This window comes from Beta vulgaris, chromosome 6, assembly GCF_026745355.1.
Source record: "Beta vulgaris subsp. vulgaris cultivar EL10 chromosome 6, EL10.2, whole genome shotgun sequence".
In the NCBI taxonomy this organism is placed as follows: domain Eukaryota; kingdom Viridiplantae; phylum Streptophyta; class Magnoliopsida; order Caryophyllales; family Amaranthaceae; genus Beta; species Beta vulgaris.
In genome coordinates, this window is record NC_079207.1 from 50,987,087 (window position 1) to 51,008,917 (window position 21,831).

The window sequence follows — 21,831 nt, forward strand, 5'->3', positions numbered from 1 at the left end:
GTTATAGTTTGTAATTTTCAAGTGGGTGAGAAATGGTGAAATTAACTCACTATTTATAGTGATTTTAGGAAGAAAAACTAATGAAGACTTAATGGTGAAGAATACTTGGGGAGCAAGGTCTTCTAGAAGCCTTGGAGAGCAAGGAGATGGAGCTTGAGGAAGAAGATGAAATGTGTTGTCATGGTAATTTTCCATTTTTACGAAAATATTAAAACTATATACTATATTGTAATAAGTATTGTCACAATAAACATTGCTTCTAAAATAATTAAAGTAACCATCTTTTAGAAAATAATCTTAACCATGATGGTTATGAAAAAGTTTAGGACACAATTAAGCTAATAAACATAAATAGTATCGAATAAAACGAATTTGGGGTATTACAATCTGAAGACAGCAAATGAAAAGGCAAGGAAGAATGAATCAAAATATATGTTGCTTAAAATGAAAAAGGGTGGATCTATGAGTGTTAAGGCTTGGATTTGTGTACTCATTTTGGTCCTTGTTTGTTTATGGTACCATATAACTATGTAAAGCGTATATTTAGGACTCTTATTGACATATGAAGCTATGTACTAGCATAATATTAACTAAATATAAGTTACCTTTGAACTATTGTCGCCTTTGCATCCTTTGAGCTATTGCTAGATCCTGAATATAAAGAAACTAATTCAGAATACATGGACAGATTATAAGGTAAGAAAATGTTAGCTAATTCAATCAGAGCACATACTTATAAGGCTTGGCTTGTTATTATTTGTGAATCTTGTGAACCCTTCTCTGGTTGTGACTGACTGAATGAGTGGTCTTGGCTGAATGAATATATAGCCTGCTCACCATTTTAATCTGAAAAAATATGCTACTCTTCTTTGGATGGGTGGGTTGTGTGGTTGTTGTGTTGTATGTGGGATTGGGTGATTGATTGGTTGGGGTGTTGGTTAACTTGGTGGTTGATGTGGTGGTTGGGGTTGGAGAGTAACAATTCTTTGGTAGCCACTTGGGTAGGTGTATACACCTACACCTTTATGGTGCATGGGTACATTAGTGCTCCCACTCTAGCGGCTACTACTTGACTCACTTGCACCTATGTGCATAGACTCTGTAGGTACATTCTTGCAACCTCTCTTGTTATGCCCCTATAGGCTGCATGTCATTACTGAGCCTGTTTTTTTCAACTTCCCCGAATTTGGAACTTCTCCAACTTCCTTTCTTCTCTTTACTAGGCGCCTGTTGTTCACTTTCTTCAGTTTTGGTGAAATGACCAAAGTTTCTGCACTAGGCCACTCTTCTGCTCCATTTAATTTAGAGGCTCCAACAAGTAGTCATATGCTTTCAAATACCCTTGTTTTGTGAAGAATTGGTTAACATTGGTCAACTTTGTTCCAAATTGCAACTACTCCATGTTTGTAAGGAATCCCACTTATTTGCCATCCATTACAGCTGCAAGTTCTGGCATCCAAACTGACAACATATTTTGTTTGTGTTGCCCCTTCCCTCACCCCATAACAGAACCCCCCATCCCAAAATGCATTCCATTCCCTAGCAAAAATCTTGTGCTTCTCAACTTGCTGTTGTATTCTTGGACACAACATCATCTCTTTCTTACCTATTTCATCTCTCTTCTTGTGAAACCTCTCCGTTAACCCCTTCTCTGATGTCCTCCAACATAGTTATGATAGGTTTATGCATTAAGTTCAATATGTAGGCATTGGAAACCTCACTCATGTTGTTATCCACACTATCACTGTAATACTCCGTATTTTTGGAGTTAATTCTTTATAATTAAGAAAATATAAAGAATATAATTAAAAGATATTTTAGTATTATTTACATAATAATAATAATAATACAATAATAATAATATGGTCCGGTTTAGTTAATTTCGGAATTTTAAAAGATTAAACTGAGTTTAGCTTGACCTAACTATGCCACACTATAAATAGAAGAAATAGAATAAAAAAAATATGAAAAAATACAAACCCTAAGTTTCTCTCTCTCCCTTAGTCGTTTTCACTCCCTCTCTTAGATTCTCTCCTCTCTCTCCTCCCTTTTCATCCTTCGACCCCTTTCCCCTCTCTTCTTCCCTGAACCGTCGACGAGGCTGGTGGGCGGTCGGAGTGAAGGCGGGTCGAGCGTGTGGGGGTGTGCGAGTGAGCGAAGTTGAGGGTGAGGTCGACTGTGGTGTGCGACGCGAGGCTTCGAGGGAGTGCGTTTTGCGTGTGCGAGGTTATCGACGAGGGTGCGAGCGAGTGTGCGTCGTCGTGTGTTCGAGTGCAGCGACAAGGATCGGACGAGGGTTGTGCGAGAAATCAAATTACGAGAGGCTGTGCGAGACGAGCGAGTGACGGACGAAGTGCTGTGCGAAGTGAGACGAGCGAGCCTTCGACGTGGTCTGGCTGTGTGCGAGCCATGAGGGTGCGGTTCGTCGTGCGTCGCTGCTGTGGTGGTGCGAAGTGACGTGCGCGAGGGTTCTGGTTCCGGAGGTTGACGCCGGCGAGTTTAGCGGTATTAAAACCTAATATGTATATGATATTATATTAGTTTAATATTATATATTCTGTTTTTATAATTATGTTAAGTTGTAATTAATTAAATTGTAATTCGAGTTAATTTAGTAACTAATTAAGCTGTATAATTAGTTTAAACTATTAATCTGATTTATGTTGTGAATCTGGTTTTAGGATTGTAATTAAGTAAGGTGGGAAGTAGAGAAATTATATTATTATTATTAGTTGGAAGTACGATCTTATTATGCGAACCTGATTTTGGACATAAGACTTGGTTGGACATATGACTTGATGGATTTGGTAAAGGTAGTGGACTATTACACTAACTAAAATCAGTTTGCTCACTAACATTGACTCCTAAAAGACGCTAAACCCATTGAAGTATAAAAGAAAAGGAAGTTCATGAATAATGAGTTTAGCTATCGTTTATATTTCGAATTACTAAGTTGTTATAGTTAGTTACATATTAGTTGATAATATTATCAAGGACGTAGCATTAAAGTATTTACTTAATTGTTTAGGTCCCAATTTCATAAGCGGCACATTTGGTTAATACAACGAAAATTCTCCGTTACAAGGTACGTACGCGTACCAGTTTAGTTGCAAGTACTAGTATCATGATTAGGTTGCGATTTATTCAATTGGAACCTAGAATCATGATAGGGAACATTTTGATTGTGAGATTGTTTGTAACATGTTTATGATTGGAAGTCGATATGTTGCATTGGAATGCGTAATTCTATCGTATTATGAATATGAGCATTCTATTTATATTAATCTGATCCATAGTGTAACAAGAGTGTTACAAGAGAAAAGATTTGAATACTGTAACTAAGAAAACATGTGAAATAATTCTATGTTGTTATGAAAGGAACGGACAATATTAAAAAGTGAAATATGGCAATAACTTGTAGTTGGACTCCCTACAAGTGATGAACAATGGGGGGAGTGTGGGACTTGTCCTACATTCCTACGCAGGCCTACTGTGACGACAGTAGTGTCCTTATAATTTTGATAACTCAAGTAGGCGGAAGGTTCCGTACGATCTTGGGGGTATGCATACTAAGGTGATGGGTGTGAGACGGAACAAAACCGTATTTGCATTTCATCTAATAGACCAAGTTATCTATTAAGGATTAAGTAGCCCGTATGATTCTAGTAAGATGACCGTCCCCATTCGATGCCAACTAAATAAAGAGTAAAGGATGTAACGTATTGTAGTATCATGCTTAGGATTGTTCATGATTGCGTTGTTTATGTTTATATGCATTCAATGGTTCATTATGTACTCATCATAGCTGATTGTGTGTTATTATGTGTTTGTTGACCTGTGATGAATCATTGATGCTACAATGGGGAGCATACTAGGTGTACTGGTGCTGTTGCATGATACCGAGCATACGGGGGATAGTCTTTAGTATTTGAATTTGAAGCATTTTAATTAAATACTATAAAATTAATATGATTCACGTTTTGGTTTGTGGTTTGAATAAAAGGGGTCGTTGATGATTCCCGAGTTGTAGTAACATTTTTATTTCCGCTGCATTTCAGTTTTCGAGACAATGATTTGAGTTAACGTTCTTTCTTATTATGCCGTGCGTTTCATCGCGACGGTAACACTCCCAAAGTCGATGCGACGTAGTTGTAGATGTGTATGGATTTTGGGGGTGTTACAATCACAACAAGACATAGGAGTGTAAAAGGCTCTACACACCATTTCTTGCAGTTCCTATTTAGAAGATCATCAGCAGCTGCAGTAAATATTTTCCCCATCTCTTCTATGTTACATAAAAATTCATTTTATGAGGTGCTCTTAGCTATGATCCAGAACTGATTCATATACTCTAGACACCACCAAACACCCCTCTGAAGTTACAGTCACAGTTACAGTACTCCTTCCATTACATCTCCCAAATGGCCTAACTATTGCATGTTCTGTGTACACATGTACAAGCTTGTACTATAAAAGCAAAACAAAATAAAAATGGATCAAATATTTGCTTAGCATAGCCCAAGTACCTAATACTAGTACTAAAATCTTTCCTAAGATCAACAAAATGAAGCTTAATAATGTCATTGTAACCCAAGTTCTCTATGATTTGTTTTACATATGAAGCAGCAACATTATCAGGTAAGTTTTCATACAAACTTACTTGACCACCATCGTATCTAATGTCACCATTAACAAACCATTCTCCACCATGGTGCACAACAATGCAAGGTCTTAGTTCCATAAAATCTGCCATATAAACATTTATATATTAAATTAAGTGCAAGGAATGGTGAAACAATGAAATTATAGAATGTTCAAATACTTTCATATAAATAACCCAAATATATCATTCATACAAAATTTGACAGGCTCCAACTAATTACATAACCAACATACTTAAGTTTTTTGGAACCTGCATGCATATCAACAACAACAATAATACTGTCATAGCAGTGATAACCACCTTAAATAAAGCCAGTGGCTGCCACATTCTCTCCTAAATACAACTATGTGAGATGCAAAAACTACCACCATTAACCTACCACCAAAAAATTAAGCAAAAAACCCAACTATCTTCCTCTTTAATCCTCCTTGAACAATAGGGGGAATCCATTAAAGTACACCGCCATGCCTTTGTTGAGCCTAAGCATGGAGGTCCCTTCCATTGTTGTAGAGTCTCAATTTGCCTACGCTCATTAGGCCACACCGCACCACCATAAGCTCGGAGTCTCCACCACAATCTCCACTTTTTACAGGTTTGCTCAACCATCAGACGATCCTCCCACCTTAGCCTAGTGAATATACGGGTCACTAGAACGTCCTGGGTCGAACTAATGGGTGTGCATGGCGTAATGCTTCCATACCTAGTAATTTACAAAAAAAATTCAAAAATTTAATTTCACTATAACCCTAATTTTAATAAATTAAACTTTTACTTTAACAAACCAACTCCAACCACAAATAATACCCAAAAAATATTACTTCTGCAAAACCCTAACCCCAATTAGGAAAAAAATTAATTTACTAATTTTATCCTAATTATCAAACCCTAAGCGTTATTAACATTAAACAAACAAATCCAACAAAAAAGCAACTTTTTAAACGAGAAAGGAAAAAAACATTACTTTTTACTCCAGTTAAGCACAACAACCAAAAAGGTAACCAAAAAGTACTAAAAAGAAAAACAAAAGACGTAAATAAAGATCTGTAAAAAAAATGGAGTAAATGAAGAATATACCTTCTGCAGAAGTCTCAGTTACTTTTGGGAATTTTCTTGGTGGTGATACCGGCCCCAAGCTCTTTTTAAAAATGGAATAAATGAAGAGGACGAAGGTAGCAGTGATTTAAATAAAGAGTAAGTGAGAAGGAAATAAGGAATCAAAAGAGTATAAGTACAATGAAAGAAGACAGAGAGTTGATAAATACGCCAAATAAACCACCCAAATGTAGATAATCATTAGGTGGCGTTTCTTGTGGCACACGCGCCTAGAAAAACGCACCAAACGGTGCATTTCACAGAAGGAAAATGATATACGTAGCCCTTAGGGCTATGTATAAGGTGCTTAAAATGGAAATAAAATATTGAATCAAACATTTATTACCTCAATTGACGTGAAAATGTGTCTTGAATTTTTAAACTGTTTCCATTTAAAGAAATGCATTCAATGCTTATATGTAGCCCTAAGGGCTACATATAACATTAACGACCATCTATTTTAAGTATCCAAATTGAAACTTTTCAAAGTTCGGTACCCAAACTGGAACAAATGTCAAAGTTTAGTACCCATTGTAACCTTAACTCCAAAAGTTAAATAGTTTCCACTAGGAGGTTAAAAAATTACTCCGCACCCAAACAGCAAACACAGTGAACAAAGGCTAGCAGCCTAGCACGCCTTTCTTCCTTCATTGTTCACTTTCTCTCTGCTCTTTTTCACTCTCTACTTACCTCCGTTTCTTCTGGAAGTTTCGTCTTTTGCCTTCTGGTATGCTTTCTCTCGCTTTTACGTCTTCGCACACTGTTCTTCTTGCTTGAATTACGACTCGAACTTGCGAACCAAATATGCTTAATTATGAAATATTGTTAGTTGATGATTGTTCTTTTGCAGCAATTTTTAATCCCTAAATTTGCTATTTCTTTTCATGTGATCGCATTTCATCCAATTGGTTGCAGGTGTGCCCGCATTTTCGATCCTTTTATCCTTTCTCAGTTTTCCTAGGACTTTCTACTTGATTTTTGATTATCTGTTTTAGGGTTTTTTAAACCCCCCTTGTATGATTTCGAGTTTCAATTAGGATTGTCGTCATTGTTGTTTGCAGCATATTTGCTTCGTTAGCTTGGTCGTGCAAACATGGCGAACATTGCTTTGACAGGAATACTGGAAAAGGTATGATCCATTTCTGCTTTTCTTTCATGAAATTGTGTTTTTCGGATTTCTTTTCATATATATATATATATATATATGAATATGTATATATATATATATATATATATATATACATATATATATATATACATACATATATATATACATATATATATACATATATACATATTCATATATATATATATATATATATATATAGGGGCAATATCACATGAGAATGCTCCTTACCTGAGAAATGAGAATGAATCTCAACCACACGATTGGATTAGAGTTACAACACTTGTTCATTAGAGTTATACCCACCTAAAAAATTTAGAGCCCAAAAAAAATTCAAATTTTTGGAGTTACATCACTTTTTCATTAGAGTTACATCACTTATTCATAAGAGTTATAGCACGTAAATATCATTCTCATTTCTCATGTAAATATGCATTCTCATATGAACTCACTTATATATATATATATATATATATATATTATATTATATATAATATATATATATATATATATAATATATATATATATATATAATATATATATATATGTGTGTGTGTGTGTGTGTGTGTGTGTGTATATATGTTGGTCGACTTATCATGCCCTTTAGGTGGTTTTCTTAGTAGACATTTTAGTGGGTAATCCGTAAAACTGAATTAAATTGTTTACTGGCATGAGTTTTCATAACACATTTGATCGTCTGGTCTCCCTTTACTGGTCATTATCATTGAGTTTTCACATTTGTTGATGTTACTTAGTATGGACTATGGAGCAAGAAGCATGTACCTTTTCACTCACAGCAAATATCTTTGATTTGTGTTGTTCTCCCTATTCCTCCAGATGACTGGTAAAGATAAAGATTACCGGTATATGGCGACTTCGGATTTGTTGAATGAATTGAGCAAGGAGGGATTTAAGATTGATTCCGATTTGGAGATAAAATTGGCAAATACAATTCTTCAGCAACTCAATGATTCAGCTGGGGATGTATCTGGATTAGCTGTGAAATGGTATGTATGTTCTGATATTTGCCATGCAGCTTGGTAGCTTATTGTTTGAGCTTAGAGAGTTGCTACACTCATATTCAATTTGACTTAGTCACTTTTCTGTTGTCCTCAATAAGAGTGGAAGCATTCGATTTCTTTGAATTCTGTGATTGATAAGCTATGTGCTGGTGTATTGCTAGTCATATCGGTGTTTTATTTGCGTCTTATCTATTTTAGATTGTTTATTCGTGTTACTAGGAGCATTATTCTTCAACTAGAGTGTGATGCACTTTATCTTTTATTTGGAACATGGTTTATCAGAAGGAGGACAATGTTAGGGTTCCACTTCTTCTATTTTGATATATTGATCTAGATGGAGGGCTTTTAAGTTCTAAATCAATGATACAAGGGACGAAATTCGATACGAAACGCGGGACGGAAACGGAAACGGGAAACGCTACCTTGAGTGAATCGGGAACGTTTGGTGTTTAGTTTAATATAAACAGAACTAAAAATGTATTTAAAATTAAATCCATTTCTCATTTCTCAAAATGATTACATAAAAAAAAACAAGAAAAACCTTGCAACTAAACAAAATAAAAAATTAATATTTAATGACTACTAACTTGTAAAATAATACTGCTAAAAAATTCAATATTAGTTGCAACTTGCAACCTTGCTAGTTCCCAATGCAACCATACACCTTTTCAAAAAACAAAAAAATAAAAATGAAAGGTAAACCGTAAAAAATAAATGATGGGCCCCAATAAAGCATTAAAGCTTCTCAAGTTGTGTTTGTACTTTTGTCTCATATTACACTGTGCATCATCTTCAACCTTTCAGCTTTCCATCATCTTCAACCTTTCAGCTTTCCATCATCTCTTCCAAAAAAAAAAAGCTTTCGAAAAACATAACAAAAATCAAAATTATGAACACTGGAAGAAGAAAAAGGAAACGCCATGACCACCGTACTGAGACGCGAACCCCAGCGATTTGGGTCGCGTTCGTTTCGCGATTCGGTACGAACGAACCAGAACGCGATTCGGCCGTACGTCCCGCGTTTCTGGTTTCACTGTTCTAAATCCCATTTTAATTCCAGTCTAGAGAGATATCTTTGTAGGCATTAAGTTGGCAGGTAAATGAAGAATACTACTCTCTAGTTCTTATTAGTTGCAGAGTGAGACTTTTACGCTTGCCAACGCACATCTTTGACCGTTAATATCACTTATTATCTAAATAGAATGTTGATAGTTTGTAAATGTACATGAAGATAAATCCAACATCTTATCTACCAAAAATTTATGTTATATATAAGTCAAAATGGTCCAGTCAAGGTTAGCATATGAGTTGTGTAAAAATCAAAGTCTTGTTACTAATAAATAATCGGAGGTATTAGAAACGAAAGAAGCAAAATGCAACAGTGCACGATAATGCCTTCTCAAACAAAGATATTTCGCCCTCTTCTAGTGAAATCCAATTAAGACAGTTTTCCTTAAGAGCCCTCTTCCCGAAACACAAGCCCAAAGAGATACCAGATGAAATGTTGGAAGTGACTTGGTAAAGCTCTTAGCATTATTCATATATTAAAGTAACCAAAATATGACTGGGTAAGCATTGTGCCAAAAAAACCTTCCTCTCCTTATCTATGACAATTTTGGTGGGCATGTTTTAATGTGGTCTGTCCTAATCTAGTAGTGAAGAGACCACTATAATGAGAAGTTCTTTTTCATGGAAAGCCAAGGTCCCGAGGCTCTTACTAGTAGAGCCAGGGTCTCTACTTTTTTGTGTACTGGGTGTGGGGAGACAGGATTTTTGGTTGTATGACAAGGATACCGGGATATGATTTCCAAGCTATAACAATTGATAAGAGATAATAGTTTATTTTCTTCTTTGTGATTGAATGTTGTATGGTTTTTCTAGTTGATAATTGTAACTGTTATGAAGCCCGGAAGCAGCTATAGTGCTTAGCCCTTTGGCAGCTTTAAAAGAGTTATAAGCTCCAGCTGCTTCTGTAACAGAACTTCTTGAAATTTTTAGCAGAACCTAATGCTTCTTGTTGGTTACTTGTTGCTAAGTTTTTTTTTTTGTCCTTTGACTTCTATTTACTTTTTCTTTCGTTTGTTTTGCTCAATCTTTTAGTTGCGGGTTGGAAAAGTGAGTGTTATAAACCAGCTAGGGGCCAGGGCATGTCTGAATTTTCATTTTCGTTCAAAGCTTGATGAGTACTCTTTTTGCTGTCTTGTGATTGCCAATTAGGTTGTCTTCCATGTTTATTCTGCTTAGCAAAAAACAATACAAAACTTGGATTAAGGTCCAGTCGAGCTTCATGGTGCTTCCCTAACTTCTTTCTTAGATGGGGTCAGAGCTTGGATGTAACTCATGTACTAGTTATTTGCTTAGCTTAGATGAAAATAACATCTTTTGAGCAGTCGAAGTTGACACATTGTTTATTGTTTCTTTTCCACACTCCTTGTAGCTTATCCAAACGAATGAAAGTGAAGGCTTTCTCATTACTCTGAAACCTCTCATGCACAGAAACCATTGTTCATACGTTTATTCGGTTTTTTTAGAGTTAAATGACTCACTCGAGCTTGACTGCAAAGCTGGTCTGGAAATCCAGAACTTGACATTAATTACAGTCAATCCATTCCACGATAGGCTTCTGTTGCAGATTATAGGCTCATATATGAGTCTTTTTCTTTTGGTGCTGCACTTTTCTGGAAGACAAATTCTTGGTAAATTTTCTCTATTCAGCTTTTGATTCTGGAAATTATCACAGTATTGGCTTTGTAAGAATCAGGTGCCTGAGTCATCAAAACATTTAAGAGCGTTAATTGCTCGGGTAGCTGGAATCTGGCAGTAGTACACCATTTTTAGCAAAAGGCTTGTCTGAATATTTTAACATCTCCACCGTCATAAGCGAGCCTTTCGCATTGCTTATGAAGATGGAGTTAGCAGAGCTACTAGAATAACTGAAGAAGTGTTCTTATTGACATTATGCTTGGCACTACCATTACCATCATCCATATAGTCCATGCCACTAGTACCCATACAGGGTGAAGCATGAACGTTGGTAGTTATTTTACTTATTTATTACTACCTCTATCCTCAAATTAACTTCTGTTATTACTTTTTGGGTAGTCCAACATAAACTTCTATCAGTGTGGACTTGTGGTTTCCTTAATTGGAAAATTACTCATCTAACCCATTTGGTGTGGACCCTCCACTACCCCTCTCTCTCTCTCTCTCACACGTACACTCTTTCTTCTATCACATTGTGATGTAGGCCCCCACTAATTTTCCTTCTCTTAATTATTTCTTATTTGTACTTTTACATTATTAGCCAAAGAGGCTACAACCCTTACTATAAAATACTGAATGTGTGCCCAAGCCTGATAGGTAGGTTTTTGTCCAATTTTGCATCTGTTTTGAGCGAGGCAGAGACCTTATTTTAAGTAATGATCATATAGTTCTTTGTAATATTTTACAGAAGTCTTACTAGTGTTAGCCTATTGCATCATTACCTATGTGTTGTGGGAAAATGCATGTTTGATGCATGGCATCTGAATTAATGATGTAAATATATGTAATGGACGAACACTTGATTGGTGGTAAAATGTCTTAGTCTCGGCTGGAAGAGCATTAATTTGTTTCATAAAACGCATTTTGACTAATTTGTATATTCTTTTGCAGTCTTGCTCCATTAGTGAAGAAGATAAATGAGGCGAGAGTGTTGGAATTGACAAACAAACTTTGTGATAAGCTCCTGAATGTGAAAGAACAGCATCGAGATGTTGCAAGCATAGCTTTAAAGACAATTGTTTCTGAAGTCAGCAGTTCGTCAGCCATACAAGCTTTGCTTGACTCTCTAATACCTCAATTGATAAAAGGAATAACTGGCAATGTGAGTATCATGTAACTTTCACCTTTAATGCTGTGTTCTCTCACCTTATCATCAATAATACTAAGTTAAGATAAGTTAAGTTTAGGGCAAATAAGTTCAGGGCAAATAAGTTCAGGGCCAATAAGTTCAAATAAGTTAAAGTTTAGAGTCAATATGGGCTAACAAGAAGTTCATATGAGTTAAGAGTGGGGCCAATAAGTTCAGATAAGCTAAGTTCGTCTACTCCAGAAAGACCTATCTCCATTGGGGGGGGGGGTGTCAGCAAAACCTTGCGGTGAGGGGTGGTTCACTTGCAGCGATTTTTCTGCATGTTATGCAGCCCAAGAAAGCCATTATACAGTTACTGTTTTGTGATCAAAGTGCTTTAAATTGTGTCTAGGTGTATCCTTATCTCTAGGTAGCATGCAGAGTTGTTAGTCTCTTCTCTAGCCATTGAACTTTCCTTAGGAACTATATATATAAATTCTGCTATTTTTATAAAAACATCAAAATATTTCATTCCTGCTTAACTATTTGTTTTTGTTTGTTGGTTGGATTTTTTTTTGGATTGATTGAATATTTATGAACTTCTGGAAAAAAAAAATCCAATCAAGTGGTCAAAATCTATACGAAGGCTTAAATGATGAGGCTAGCCTTTGAATATATTTAGCATTCAGTATTTCATTCCTGCTTAACTATTTATTTCTGTTTGTTGATTGGATTTTTTTTTTTGGATTGATTGAATATGTATGGACTTCTGGAAAAAAAAATCCAATCAAGTGGTTAAAATCTATACGAAGGCTTAAATGATGAGGCCAACCGCCAAAGGCTATTCACTTAATGATTAGTTTTAGTGAGTCTTTACTTCAAATAAGTTTTTACTTGTTAGGAAGTCGGTTATGGGTGGGAACCTTTGGTTTAGAACTTTAGGTAGCTCAAAGGTTGAGACTCATGACCACATTTAATGGCTTCCGTGAAGTTTCTACCTACTCCCTCCGTTCTTTTAAGTTGGTTATGTCTTTCCCCTCAAAAACAGTTGGTTAGGTCTTTGTTTATTTACTTCCTTTAAGTTGGTTACACTTTTTCTCACCCATTTTTGGCAATTTTTTTTGTTATCATTTTTCTCAAACCTACCCCACTTTATCTCACATTCCCCTTTCTTTTTCTTTAAAAAAGATGTCACTATCTACTTTGCTTACTATATTCATATAACTCTACCTCTCTCCACTTTTCCTTATATTACCCATAGAACACTTTCTCATCTCGCCATAATTTGGGTGCAAATAGTGACGGTAACCAACTAAAAGGAGCGGAGTGAACATGTTTCTTTTAGTTGGCAATTGGACAGTCCAACTGCCCATCATAGTGATTAAGCGTGAACCTCGTAGTCATCCTTAAACCGTAAATAGAAAAAACGAACTGCAAGTACTAAGACTGTATTACTTTAGCTATTAAGGTAACCTAGTAGCTTCCTGCTAATGTGGTCCTTTGGCTGTTGGTAAATGGTAAGCATAAACCAATAGACTTGAAATTATCAACTTCCTCAGTAACAGTAGCATCATTATAGCTGTGCATCTAAAAGAGAATCATCTTGTTGAGTGTAAATTATCTACTCGATGTTAGGTTTGTAGAGCTGTAGTATATCATTGATGTCTAAGTGAGTTAATCATGAATCTTCTTGCTTAACGTTGTTGTTGGGCATAAGATTAGCTACTTGAACTTTCACTCTTGACAACTACTACATTATGGTAGAACTCAGTTTCCTTCTCTTTAAGAAGTCTTTGACAGATTGATGATTGAATCCCGAGGGGGAACTTTTCAATAGGAGATCTTGATCATGGAAAAATGTCATGGAAATCACCTAAAAGTTCCAACTACATGTTCATCATTGACATTTCCTTGATAATACTAGCAACCAAAATCATTTGATAAGCAACTCTGTTTTCTTTTTAAATATCTTTATTATTTGTTATAATAGTCATAGACCTTTGAACTAGACCTTGTTCAAAAATTCACTATACTGCTCATCTTATCCTTTCCATTTTGCAGTTTTGAAGAAACATTTCCCATTTTCTCTACTTAGTTGTATTCATCGAGCTCTCAATGATATACTATTCTCTCAAATGTCTCGAGTTTTTGGCTTAATTTTTGTGGCCTTCACATGGTCAGTCTTAGGCTCTTAGCATTTGTAATGTTCTCCTTCTCCTTAGAAGCTGAAGTCCTTCTATAAAGGGCTTTGACATCTTCCGGTTGAACTCCAACACAGGAGAACAAATACTCATACCTTGGACATCACGTTATAATGCAATTTCACAGCACAAGCAACTAAATATGTAACAAAAAGGCTAAAAATTCGATTAGTACTCTTCTACCTTTGTCATTGTCATTCTAAAAGTGTGAGTTTAGTGGCTTTCCCCTTGATCATAACTAGCGAAGGCAAGATCAATTTGACTGATTGTAAAGAGGGAGTTCCCTTCAACTTTCAAGACGCCGGAGACCTTTTTCAGGGCTCTCAAGACTGAGAAAGGGAGTACCTCTATAATTTAAGCCGACAGATCGCCGAATCTCTCGGGTCAGGCTTTTTATTGCGGGTCTTTAGAGGTTGCCTTTCTATCACCAGCGAGTCTATTGTAATGGTAGATGAAGGTCGCATTTCTGGGCAAGAAGCTTCTCATTGAGAGTGTTAGTTAGATTGAGAAAGTAAGCGAGAGCTTATTTTCTTTCATGGACAACATAGTATTGATGAAAATGGGGCTGAAAAAATTAACTTAGTTTGATACTGCCCTAGTCCTCAAGTTTGCGTCTTTTGTTTGCTAAATATACTTTTGTACCGGATTTTCTCTTTACCTATATTTTTGTTTGAATTCGTCATACTTGATTGTTATATTTAATATTACTGTTTCATTTAGTTGTTGAATTATGGATAGTGTGTCTTAATAATCTTCTGTATTGATTCAGGGATCAAGTACAGAAATCAAATGTGAGTGTCTTGATATCTTGTGTGATATTCTTCATAGATATGGGAATCTTGTGGTTGGCTACCATGAGGAGCTGCTGCGTGCTTTACTTTCTCAGTTGAATTTTACTCAAGCCACTATCAGAAAGAAGACAGTTTCTTGCATAGGTAATATGACATGTTCTTTTGAGTATAGAATTGCCACATCATTTTGGATCATGGTTTTCGAGGCTTTTTATAGGATGAGACACTAAGAAAGGAAGTTCAGCTTTCTAAACAATTTTCTTCATTTCAGCATCACTTGCTTCAAGCTTGTCTGATGATTTATTAACAAAGGCTACAGTTGAAGTTGTTGGACTTCTTAAACGCAAGGCTACAAAGGCTGAAATGACACGGACAAACATTCAAATGATTGGGGCTCTGAGGTTAGTGCATGGCATGTTGTAATTTGTTGGATTTTGTAGTATATCCATCTAATGGATTTATATTGCATTGTAGTCGTGCTGTTGGTTATCGTTTTGGACCCTATCTCCAAGATACAGTTCCTCTGCTAATTAATTACTGCAAAACTGCATCTGAGAATGATGAAGAACTTCGGGAGTATAGTTTGCAGGTATATATACTTATTTTCCAGTTGGTACATATGACATTGGTGCTTCATGCCCTTTTTAGGAATTAATTGGCTATCTGTCTTTGTGCCATCATCTGGAATTAAGTAAGGCAAGTTGAGAAATATTTTAATTGAATTGTTATTATGACCAGTGTTGTTTTGTTCCTATCTCTGCTGACTGTTCGGTCTTAATTGCCATTGACTTGCTGAAACTTTTTCAATTTTGCTTGTATAACATGTTCACACTCTGCAGGCCCTTGAGAGTTTTCTACTTAGATGTCCAAGGGATATCTCTATCTATTGTGAAGAAATTCTTCAGCTCACTCTGGAATTTCTTAGTTATGATCCAAATTTCACTGATAGCATGGAGGAAGATTCTGATGATGGAAATAATGAGGAAGATGAAGATGAGTATGTCACTTTTGGTTGATGTAGCATTTAAAAGTTCGTTCCTGGTTGGGTTTCTTGTCTGTGTTTTAAAGTTTTGATGTCTCTTTTTGCAGTGAAAGTGCCAATGAATATACAGATGATGAAGATGCTAGCTGGAAAGTGAGAAGGGCTGCAGCAAAATGCTTAGCTGGAGTTATTGTGTCCCGGCCGGAGATGCTGTCACACTTGTATGAAGAGGTATCTACATATAAGGAATTTGAATTTCGGGAACAAGCTTGTTGTGTAATATATTAAGGAGAGGTATCTTAATTGATGAGAGGCTTGTTTTTATGATTTCTTAGGCTTGTCCAAAGCTTATTGATAGGTTTAAAGAACGAGAAGAAAATGTTAAGGTACAGCTCACCAGCTCTATCTCCTGCCTCCCCGACATTTTTTAGCTTCTCTTTCTTAGTTTGTTCCTTTCACTGCAGATGGATGTATTTAACACATTCATCGAGCTCTTGAGGCAGACTGGAAATGTTACTGGAGGGCAGATGGATACAGATGAGATGAGGTCGGGTGCTTTGAACTATTTTTGGGGCTTTGGATCCTGATTATTTGAAATTGTCTAACTTATCTGCCGAGCTGCATTTTTCAGTTTGCTGCTTTTAATGTGAAAGATTCTTTTATATCACTTTTATTTGTGACTATAATGTACAACTGAAAGCTTAACTATATGGAAACTTAGTTATAGTTTGTCTTGCTATTTTGTTTTCGCTATTAGCTTCTATTTGTCAAAATTCTGTTACGACATAAAGCAAAGGTCTTGGGGGGAGTACAGACTATAGATTCCTCTGAAAGAAGGCCTATATAGAGTGGCTACACTTACTAAGAATTGCTGTGTATTAGTGTGAATGTAGTCTTAATAGTTGACTCTCATTGGTAGCTAAGAACAAAGCGACGATCTCAGAATCTTTGATGTCCTTTTAATCTATGTTACTCGGACTTAGGTACTCGTGTCGACACGATTACGTGTCCCGACTCTGTTGTTTTATGTAATTTTTCTGTGATTTTGGCCGAAATTAAAGTGTGGAAGTGACCATACATATACTGGATATTTGAGGATCCAACAGAGTTTCTCTTGGTAAAATGAAGAATCTGAGTAACATAGGTGTTTATCTGATCTTTGAGTTGCAGATTGTTGGGATGGACATAGCTGGCTGTTAACTAGTGAATAGCTCTTAGTCTTTGCCTCTTCTGGAGTGTCACATTGTCAATGATCTTTTCTGATTATTAGAGGTGTTAAAAGGTCTAACTCCGTGTTTCTTGTGTCTGTCTTGAGAAGCAATGATTTCTGTGACAGTGTCGAGTGACTTTTTTATTGCGTTGTTTTCGACTAATGGTTGTTCTCATCATTTATACAGTCCAAGATGGTTATTAAAGCAAGAAGTACCCAAAATTGTGAAATCTATAAATAGGCTGCTGCGTGAAAAGTCTATCAAAACTAAGGTTGGAATCTTTTATGTACTCATGGATATCAATGCTTTTTAAGTTATACACACACACACACAAACACACGCATGTACATATTCATATACATATATGTGTGTGTGACCCCCCCCCCTCTCTATATGAGGGACTTTTTTATCATGTTCCTGATCTTGGCAGGTTGGTGCCTTTTCTGTGTTGAAAGAACTCGTTGTTGTCTTGCCAGACAGCTTGGCTGATCAAATTGGATCTCTAATTCCTGGGATAGAGAAGGCATTACTAGTAAGTGTTTTTTTAATTTCTTTTTGAAGGTGGACTTTTCGTTTGTTCCAGGACTCTCATCTCTTCTGCGCTAATGCTGGCAGGACAATTCATCTACATCAAATTTGAAAATTGAGGCACTTGTTTTTACCAGATTAGTTTTGGCTTCACATTCGCCTATTGTTTTCCATCCGCATGTCAAGGTAATGAACATAAACTTATAATTTTTTTTTTTATTAAATGTAATTATTAGTTATGCTGCTTCACCTTTTAGGAAAGCTTTACTGTTTGCTAAAAGTGCTTTAGATGAGTGTTCAAATCCTTTACGGGGTGTTTGGTTCATAACTTGTATCTACTTTTGAGACCTTTTGTGCTTTATAGATGTTTTCTTATTCCTTTAATTTACCTAATTAAAAGAAGGGCTATGCTATATGCAGCCCTAAGGGTTTCATATAAGACATAATAAATACATTGCTTAAAATGGAAATTAGTTGTCAATTTATGACAAAAGTTTGCATTGATCTATGTAATAAATGATTATTTTTCCATTTCTAGCTTCTTATATGCAGCCCGTATTTAGCTTTTCCCTTAAAAGAAAAGGAAAAATTTGGTGGAGGTAGATTTAATGACTCATTTGGATGGCCACACCCATAAAAAAAAGAAGAAGAGAAAAGCTATAAAAAAAATTATAAGTATTTGGGTTTTGAGTTGCAACTTTTTTCCAAAAGGCTGTGATTGGCAAAATGACCTATCGAAAAGGCTATAAGCTACAAATTTTCCAATATATATGTTTATATTTTTTTAATAATCTTCTTAAAACTATTGATGTTGATGTGCTAAGGCCTTGAATTTTTTTATTCTTAATTATTGCATGGAGAAGGCTTCTAATTTTGTAGTAAATTGTTGCTATCAAAATTCAAAAGGCTTTTCTCATATTGTTAATTTTTTTTCTTCTTGTTGAATCCTTATGCCACTCCTCAAATTTTGCGCATGCTTCAAATTTTCATCATTACAATGTTTGTAGGTTGTTGACTGCAAGTAATATTGGTTAAAATCAATTTTCTCCCTCATGTACCAAAATATTACTAAGAGATAATATATAAAATTATTTGATATTTTTCAAAGGTAAGCATAGGACAATTTATTAAAATTAAAGATTTAAGCAATAGAAGGGTTTAATTGATAATTCCAAAACCTTTAAAAAGTAGTAAGGCTCGTTTTGTATATGTTTTGGGTTTAGATTTTTTATAAGTGATGATATAAGTTGTATTGTGAATGTAAAAAGCCATATATGTACTAATCATGCTAAATTGAAATCGACAACATATTAGAATACAACGGCTCGTTCGGTATCAATGCTAGTTTCTGATTTTTGGTTGTTGAAGCTCTAATACTCCCTCCGTTTCTTTTTAATCTACACACTTTCCTTATTGGTCCGTTTCTTTTTAATCTACACACTGTTGTTTTTTCTATTCTTGGTAACATGTCCCATCGACTTTCTCATCTTTTTCCACAAATGTCATCTCCTTTAAATATTATAAGATTTTTAACCCACTTTTTAGTTTATCTCTCTCACTTTTCGATTTATCTCTCATACTTCTGGATGTCCTCCTTGGTTTTCCTCCAAAGTTAAGTGTGTAAACTAAAAAGAAACAGATGGATTATGATATATGTTGCATAATTTTTGGCAAAGTAACTAACTTTTATTTTTTTATGTTTCCATTTAAAAGTGAAATATGAAAACAAAATTCAATAATGAATAATCCCTACTTTTGTGGTTTCCATAACTTTATTTTTAGTTTAAAGAATGGTGAAAGTGAAAACTCACAACAATTATGAACTGGCCTGTATAAGGAGGATTAGTTTATGAAATGAACCAAACACATGGTATCAAGATTAATGTGCCATCCTTGTACACCTCACATGGGTTGAGTGGTCTAAATTTCGTGTTGAGGTAAAATTTGAATGGACTGCTCAATAAGGAATATAAAATGTTTTCTTTGAAGATGGAGGGAGAGTATTAGGACTAACACCTTTGGGCCCTTCAAAAGTCACAGAGGTAGTGACTTCAATGAAAAAAAAAGTACAATGGCCGTGATTCGAAGAGACCAATATTAATGATTGGTGATAAAAGTGAATCTAGAAGCTTTTGGGAAGACATGTCCTTGAGGCTTGAGCCCTTGACCATGAAATTATTTCCATTGAATCATACTGGGGAACAGAGAATAAAAATTGCGAGGTATGAGGGGGTGGAGTTGGATTTAGAGTGGATTTACTTTTGAGAAGGGGAGAACTCTATCTAGATTCTAGATGAGTAAGGATGCCTTTGAAAAATGGTGGTAGGGTAATCATTCTTGAAAAGAATTCTGAGGACCCAACCTTGGGCAGAGCCACAGATTAAAGGGCTTGCCATGCTTGATCATTTGATGATTGTAAGATCTAGAAGATTAATCATGTTTGTGCATAGGATGTCGGTATATTGTGCTAATCATGGTATCTAAGCTTGTTCGCGTGTTTTTGTGTTTGCATGCACCTTTTTGTCTTTTTTTTTGTTTTTATTTTTTGAATCTATGAGCTATGTTATTCAGGCACTTTCTGGTCCTGTACTATCTGCTGTTGGTGAGCGGTACTACAAAGTTACTGCTGAGGCATTGAGGGTTTGTGGAGAACTTGTCCGAGTTTTGCGTCCAAGTATTGAGGTGTGATGGTTTAGTTATGTCAATGTTATCGAAGGCTGCTTGTTGATGTCTGAAGTATTAAGACAGCTTTGTCATTTAAGTGTCCCTGCTTGTGTAGGTGTCTGGTTTTGACTTCAAGCCATTTGTTCATCCTATTTACAATGCTATCATGACACGCTTGACGAATCAAGACCAGGATCAGGAGGTTAAGGAGTGTGCTATAACCTGTATGGGACTTGTTATTTCAACGTTTGGCGATAATCTTACTGTGGAATTACCAGCATGTCTTCCTGTTTTGGTTGATCGTATGGGAAATGAGATAACCAGGCTTACAGCAGTAAAGGTTTGATCTCTGCCTTTATCTTAAGATATATTAGTTTCGACTTATATTTTTTTATTGCTTTGACACCTGATAAGGTGATTTGTTTTAATGCAACACTTTGTGTCAACCTCATGCACTTTTGATATCAGAGTCTCTTTTCACTGTTGCACATTTCTTTTGCATTTTGTCTCTCCGTTTCTTGGTTTGTTTGTGGGGGGGGGGGGGGGGATCGGAGGTTGGGGCAGAGAGTAAAAATTCTTTTTCAATTAGTTCATCGTCTCAAAATGTCTGGGAGATCAAGCCAGACATTCAAATTCAAGATGCGGCCTCCCTTTCAGTGAGGTTTCAGCTCTCTGAATTTGCCCTTATAATTCCTGTCATTCCCTATCTAGGTTGTTGATTCAACTTCAGGAAAGTAATGTGATCAAGAAAGAGAAAGAAAGGAAAGAAGTAGAACACTTCTTCATTATCCTTTCTGTTTGGTTGGGTAGGGGAAAAATTGTACTTCCTGTGTTTCAATTCAGTTGTGACACTTTCATTTTGGGTAATAACTTATCTCTATCTCTCTCCTATTACATGGGACTCTTATATTTTCTTTCTCTGTCTCTCTCCTCTCCAAAAATTGCCTAGGAGTCCATGAGTTTAAAAGTGTCACAACTAAATTGAAACGGAGGAATTAATTAATTTGTGTTTGCCTAATGTAAATGTTGGAATTCCTAACTTCTTATGGTCACCTTGCCTGTTGCGCCTGTTGCGCCTGTTGCCTCCCTTATTCTAAGCCTCTCCAGTCGGCAGTACCTCTGTAACAGCCTCTGTAACAGCCTCTGTAACAGCCTGCTCTTTCGAGCTGCTAGCGGAACACACTTAACATCCATAAACTAAAAGTAACTCTTAATTTAACTAATACTCCATAATCAAACTCTTAATCATGGTCTAATTACAAATTGGGCTTGAATTACTAATCAAGGAGTATGAATTAAAAACAAAGAGGTAAGTGTACCTCTGCACCATACTATTAACAATGATTAGTCAGCACCAGCCAATTCATATCCTTCATATAAGCATTCAATCCAACTCCATTCTCAACAAGTATGATTAACTTAACTCCTAATCATTTAACGAAGAAGTGGGTAATATCTTACTTTATAACCAACGTAGAAGTAGAACTACTAGTTTTATTTAGTAAGTATTACTAAAAGAAATAACATCTTAAATCCCTTTTAGTAAACTATAAATAGTTTTTTAGCTTTACTATATTAAGCCGTTTACAAGGTATTCCTTCATCACTTTTACTCGGAAATATAAGCAGATGGACCTCGTAATAGAGTTTACTTCTAACAATCTTGGTATTATCAACACTTAATTATTCCTTTTCTTTTCTTTAGTTTAACTAAACTGAC

At 35.7% G+C, this 21,831-nt stretch overlaps 1 protein-coding gene and 1 long non-coding RNA gene across 4 annotated transcripts in view; both read left to right on the forward strand.

Annotated features, from left to right (window-relative positions):
* The first annotated feature begins 1,933 nt into the window (after positions 1-1,933).
* LOC125498210 (uncharacterized) lies at positions 1,934-4,058 on the forward strand. The gene is made up of 3 exons (XR_007275025.2): positions 1,934-2,505; positions 3,029-3,085; positions 3,876-4,058. It is a non-coding gene; the product is annotated as an uncharacterized LOC125498210 (long non-coding RNA).
* A 2,276-nt stretch (positions 4,059-6,334) lies between these two features.
* LOC104897010 (cullin-associated NEDD8-dissociated protein 1) overlaps positions 6,335-21,831 on the forward strand; it is a 28,917-nt gene continuing 13,420 nt past the window's right edge. The window contains exons 1-17 of one of the 3 annotated variants that reach the window (XM_010683811.4): positions 6,341-6,482; positions 6,606-6,670; positions 6,817-6,884; positions 7,719-7,888; positions 11,558-11,768; positions 14,706-14,871; positions 14,999-15,128; positions 15,202-15,316; positions 15,567-15,724; positions 15,817-15,940; positions 16,045-16,095; positions 16,174-16,256; positions 17,107-17,191; positions 17,351-17,452; positions 17,536-17,634; positions 20,020-20,130; positions 20,228-20,452. In XM_010683811.4, the coding sequence (XP_010682113.1) occupies positions 6,849-6,884; positions 7,719-7,888; positions 11,558-11,768; positions 14,706-14,871; positions 14,999-15,128; positions 15,202-15,316; positions 15,567-15,724; positions 15,817-15,940; positions 16,045-16,095; positions 16,174-16,256; positions 17,107-17,191; positions 17,351-17,452; positions 17,536-17,634; positions 20,020-20,130; positions 20,228-20,452 (1,866 nt within the window). In that variant the 5' untranslated portion in view covers positions 6,341-6,482; positions 6,606-6,670; positions 6,817-6,848. Of the gene's footprint in view, positions 6,483-6,527; positions 6,671-6,816; positions 6,885-7,718; positions 7,889-11,557; positions 11,769-14,705; positions 14,872-14,998; positions 15,129-15,201; positions 15,317-15,566; positions 15,725-15,816; positions 15,941-16,044; positions 16,096-16,173; positions 16,257-17,106; positions 17,192-17,350; positions 17,453-17,535; positions 17,635-20,019; positions 20,131-20,227; positions 20,453-21,831 lie in introns of those variants that run through there. The other 2 variants (XM_010683810.4, XM_057395972.1) reach the window with 2 other exon arrangements.